This window comes from Cydia splendana, chromosome 7 (assembly GCF_910591565.1).
Source record: "Cydia splendana chromosome 7, ilCydSple1.2, whole genome shotgun sequence".
Lineage (NCBI taxonomy): Eukaryota > Metazoa > Arthropoda > Insecta > Lepidoptera > Tortricidae > Cydia > Cydia splendana.
Genome location: NC_085966.1, coordinates 5,865,614 through 5,870,540, shown reverse-complemented (window position 1 = coordinate 5,870,540; position 4,927 = coordinate 5,865,614). Strand labels below are relative to the sequence as shown.

Sequence of the window (4,927 nt, the reverse complement as noted above, 5' to 3'; positions counted from 1 at the left end):
TTATACCAACAATTTAATAAAACAGTAGTGAAACAACATATTACGTAATTGACTTTGTCAACAAAACAAGACTCATAATATAAATTATTTAGATTGCAGGAGGGTCACTATAATATCTATCCTGCCTGTTGATTGCTGGCCCAGTCATTCCAGCTACCTAGATAATTCCTTGTACTGAAAAAAGAAAAAAAATCGTATATAATTTACCATGTCATTGTTTTGACCTCTTGTCTGTGTTTGATCCTAATCAAATTTTTAGTTATTTTTTTCAATAATGATTTGTCTGCTCTATCCTCGAAAGACACAGGGTAATTTTGGCCCTTTTGAATTTAGAATTTTCTTCTGTTTCTATACGAGTTCAAAACTCGAAATTGATTTGTACTTGTACAAGTACACGGGGACTTACGAGGCTATATATGAAGTTATGGTGTTGTAAGGTCAACTATCATAGTCCTATAGCCAGTAGTTATGTTTTATAATCATATAAACTTACTTTTTATACCCTGCGTTGATAGCTTCCTGCTGAGCCTTGCCAGACCTCTTTCCAATCATGCAATAGAATATGATCTCCGTGTTTTCAGATGGCTTTGGCCTGTTGAAAGTCTTCTGGAACTGTTTGTCCGACATTTCAACAAGCACTTGTGGAACTGTACCCACTGGAACATAGAACAAGCATAATGATCAGTTTTTACATTATTTGGTAAAATAGATTAATCCATACATGCGGAGTTATATATATCTTTGTCCATACTAACATTTTAAATGTCAAAGTAACTAACTAGTCTATAACCTCTTCAAACTTAAACAGCTGAACCAATTTAGATGAAGTTAAGTATAAAGATAATTTGAGGCCTGGGGAAGGACATAGGGTAGTTTTTATCAATCATCATCATCATTTGCGGACAAGTCACGGACAGAAGCTAGTGTTTTACACAAAATATTGTATATATATATATACACAAAAGTATTTTTTAATGAGTATTCCATCTTTAAATATGAAAGCAAATCAGTAGCCAATCATGATTGGCTGAGCATGAACTCACAGGGTATATTAATGCTATTTGGTATTTTCCCGTATTCCTTGACTTCATCAGGCTCCCTAACATCAACAATTAAAACAGAGGACTTGGTTGTAGCTTTTTTCACGTAATTGTAATCAGCAGTCAATGTCGGAGGTTCAATCTTTTCCGAATATAAACGCGCGAAATATCCATTTTGTGATCTAAAAGCTCTGGGACATATATCTGGAAAAGAGTCGGCAGATTAGTTTCTACAATATTAAGACAATATTATATAATGTAAGGTGATGATTATTATTACAATAAGAAGCAAAATTGGAAAATTTCATTGAACTCTGCATCGCAGTGGCTTTCAGGCAGTTGTAGGCGGGCAGAATAATAGCCCGGCATATTCCACGGGTAAATATTTGCCGAAACATCGTGGTTGGGTATTGTTCCTTGAATATGCAATTTTTTTTTTAAATGACGCTATTTAAATATTTGAAGATATTTGTATTGCAAATAGATTGTAAGAAACAATAAGAATTTGAATTTTGGATTACTCAATACCAAGATTTCCTTACTTTTGAAATGACATTGACGTTTTAATTTGGGTTTGCCAGACTATAAATTATAAAATAAACTTTTTTAATCATAAATAAAAAAAGAAAACTTCAGTATTAGGGCCAAGGCCTGTTCACTTCCTAAGAAAGTTATGTCCCCAAATAATTGCGCATGTGTGCGCCTTAATCTTCTATGTGTGCGTTGGCCTCCGGGAAAAAGTTGCGAGTAATAAAAATAAAAACATTTTTCTACAGCAACATTGCTCCCAACTCTGATTTAAATTATCACGAATTTTATACAATATTAATCATAAAACGGGACTTAAAACGCTTAAAACTTAATTACATGCGATTAAGTTTTATAATGAATATTTGCTTCCAACTGTCTTTATCAATGTTCATAAAATATATGGAGGGTAGGTACGTCTACCCACCATAATAAAAAATATATTTGTCAATGACTCTGTCCAACTGCTGTGGTTAAAGTTCATTACGAAAATTTTATTTATTAACTCTTTAAATAATACATACAACGTGTACCGCTACGTACCACTTAAGACTGTAAGTCTGTACCTACATGGATTACAGCAATGCACATAGAAAATGTGCTAAATGCGGAGCAACGGCTGTTGAAGCAGCCAGAGTGAAATTTACAACTCTAGTGGGTTCAGAAGGAACCGAGTCATAACGCATCTGGAAAGCGTATTAATTAACCGTGAAGAAATGTATGAATACAAGTTGGAAATCTGTGTAAAATGCCGTATGTAAAGTGTAGTGTATCTGTGTGTAAAGTGTAATAGGTAGGCATGCCTAATGTTATTTGTATAAAAGGTACTGAAAACTTTGTGAATGCGCTTTATTAATGTCTATTTTTTTATTAAGTTGCCAGTTTTCAGTGTATATTTTTATATGTAAAACATTTTTTAATAAATAATATATATAATGTTATAAACATAAACATGCCTTTTATTTAAATCAATTGATAATACCACAAACAAGGGGTAATATTTGCATCTTGCATATATTTCGTGATATGAAGATAACAAATATGTTTATCAACAGAATTACTACCTACCAATACCCGCCAGGCTAAACCGGTTGTCAACTTTAGTTCCATTGGTACACAAAGACGGCGCCACTAGTATAAACGTATAAACGGTTGGGGACATTTTTTTGTATGGAGTTACCGTTCTTCTCCTAGCGAGTATTATATTCTTTGATTAGGGCCCATAAGCACGAGAACGGCCCCAAACGCTTTTTTAACGCGCGTTGTAAAACCGCCCGTGGCAATGGGGGCTTAGGCCTCATATCGAGCGCTTTATCAACGCGCGTTAATAAAGCGCTTGAATCTGTCTGCACGCTAAATCCAATTTAATGACCAAGGCTCTAAGTCGAAAATCCAACACCGCTTTGTAAAAAGCGGCAACGCCATCTTGTGAATAAATATGGAATAAATACACATGTATGATGATGTATCCATTTGTGTCATTCAAACGCTTTTTTGCGCGCGTTGAAAAAGCGCTCGTGAGATGAGGCCTTAGCCCCCATTCCCACGGGCGCTTTTACAACGCGCGTTAAAAAGCGTTTGAATGACACAAATGGATACATGTGTATTTATTCACACGACAGCGGTGGCGCTTTTTATCAAGCGTTGTTGGATTTTCAACTTTATGCCTTGGTCGTTAAATCGAATTTAGAGTGCGGACAGATTCAAGCGCTTTTTTAACTCGCGTTGAAAAAGCTCTCGTGCGAATGGGGGCTTAAGCCCCCTCCTCACTCGTGTGCGAATCGCGGCGCGAAGCCGCGAACGCGAGTGTGGCGTCGATTTTCGCAGACAACGAAATCGACTCCACACTCGCGTTCGCGGCTTCGCCCGCGATTCACGCGCATAGTCTGGAGGGGGCTTAAGGCTGGTGCAGACATAGAAGGTAGGATCCTATAGAAGTGCTATCCGCGTGCCTCCATGAGGTGAGAGACAAAACATACGCAATGCGACACTATGATTAGTCGAATTTATTTGCCCACCATAATACATACTAAATTTACGATGGAGAATAAATAAAATGTGAGACTGTGACAAGGTCTTCTTAATAATGTGAAAACTATAATATCTGACCTTCTTTTTCCAGCAATTCTCTTTGCGGTTTGTTATCGTTATCGAATATCGTGTTATTTGGTGTTAAGGAGAGGAGATGGAAAAAATAGTACATTACTACAGAGGCCGGGACATAAGGGGTTGCTGGCCGAAGACATATAGATAGGTCTGAGGCGGGCAACCCCATATTTCCCGCCGATGTATGTATAGTGCTTTTCTCAAACATGCAATGAAATAATAACAAAAATGGATGATGATGATTGTTTCATGTCCTAATGTGATAGGTTGTTCAGTGCGTGGGATTCCTATGGGGAACGAAAATTTTATTATACTTGGTCAAGCAGATCTTGTCAGTAGAAAAAGGCGGCAAATTTGAAAAATGTAAGCGCCAAGGGATATCGTCTCATAGAAAATTTGAATTTCGCGCCTTTTTCTACTGACAAGATTTGCTTGACCATCTATATTTTTGCGCTACGACGCACGGTTTAGGAGATACAGCCCTATAAATATTTTTCCTCCTTTTTTTTTCTTTTTTTGTGTTATTTAAATATGACCTAGGGGTTTCATAAAGGGGAACGAAAATTTGATTATTTTTGCGCTACGACGTACGGTTTAGGAGACATCCTTAAAAAAAATTGTTTTTGTTATTTTTTTCTCTTTTTTTTTATTTAAATATTAATTAGGGGTTTCTTACACAGGACCGAACATTTTATTATTTTTGCGCTACGACGCACAGTTTAGGAGATACAGCCCTATAAATATTTTTCTTCTTTTTTTTCTTTCTTTTTTAGTTTTTTTCATAATTTTTGATTATTTTTGCGCTATGACGACGTACGGTTTGGGAGATACAGCCTTATAAAGTTTTTTATTTGTTATTTTTTTTTCTCTTTGTGTTTTTTTTTAATATTCATTAGGGGTGTCTTAATACAGAGGAACGAACATTTTATTATTTTTGCGCTACGACGCACGGTTTAGGAGATACAGCCCTATAAATATTTTTCTTTCTTTTTTTCTTTTTTTTTCTTTTTTTGTGTTTTTTAAATATGACTTACCGGTTTTATAAAGGGGAACGAAAATTTGATTATTTTTGCGCTGCGACGTACGGTTTAGGAGATACAGCCCTATAAAGATGAAAAAAAAAAGAAATCGTACCATAAACCAAATATATAACATCCATATTTCATTGCATGTTTGAGAAAAGACTATATATTCCAAAATTAATCAAATACCTATAGGTAATACATTTTTTTTATTTATTTATTGACCAGCTT

General features: G+C 35.4%; 1 protein-coding gene across 1 annotated transcript; it reads right to left on the bottom strand.

Moving 5' to 3' along the window:
• Positions 1–1,596, bottom strand: LOC134792462 (uncharacterized). Its single transcript, XM_063763747.1, has 4 exons — positions 1,321–1,596; positions 1,044–1,244; positions 494–656; positions 1–174 (listed from the first exon to the last, which is right to left on the bottom strand). The coding sequence occupies exons 1-4, from the start codon at positions 1,436–1,438 to the stop codon at positions 117–119; spliced, it is 540 nt and encodes a 179-aa protein (XP_063619817.1). The 5' UTR covers positions 1,439–1,596; the 3' UTR covers positions 1–116.
• Positions 1,597–4,927: the final 3,331 nt, after the last annotated feature.

Coding starts and splice junctions, on each gene's coding strand:
- LOC134792462 (XM_063763747.1), bottom strand. CDS start 1,438: ATGTTTCGGCAAATATTTACCCGTGGAATATGCCGGGCTATTATTCTG. Junction 1,245..1,320: donor TTCCAATTTTGCTTCTTATT/GTAATAATAATC, acceptor ACTCTTTTCCAG/ATATATGTCCCAGAGCTTTT. Junction 657..1,043: donor AAATAGCATTAATATACCCT/GTGAGTTCATGC, acceptor TCTATGTTCCAG/TGGGTACAGTTCCACAAGTG.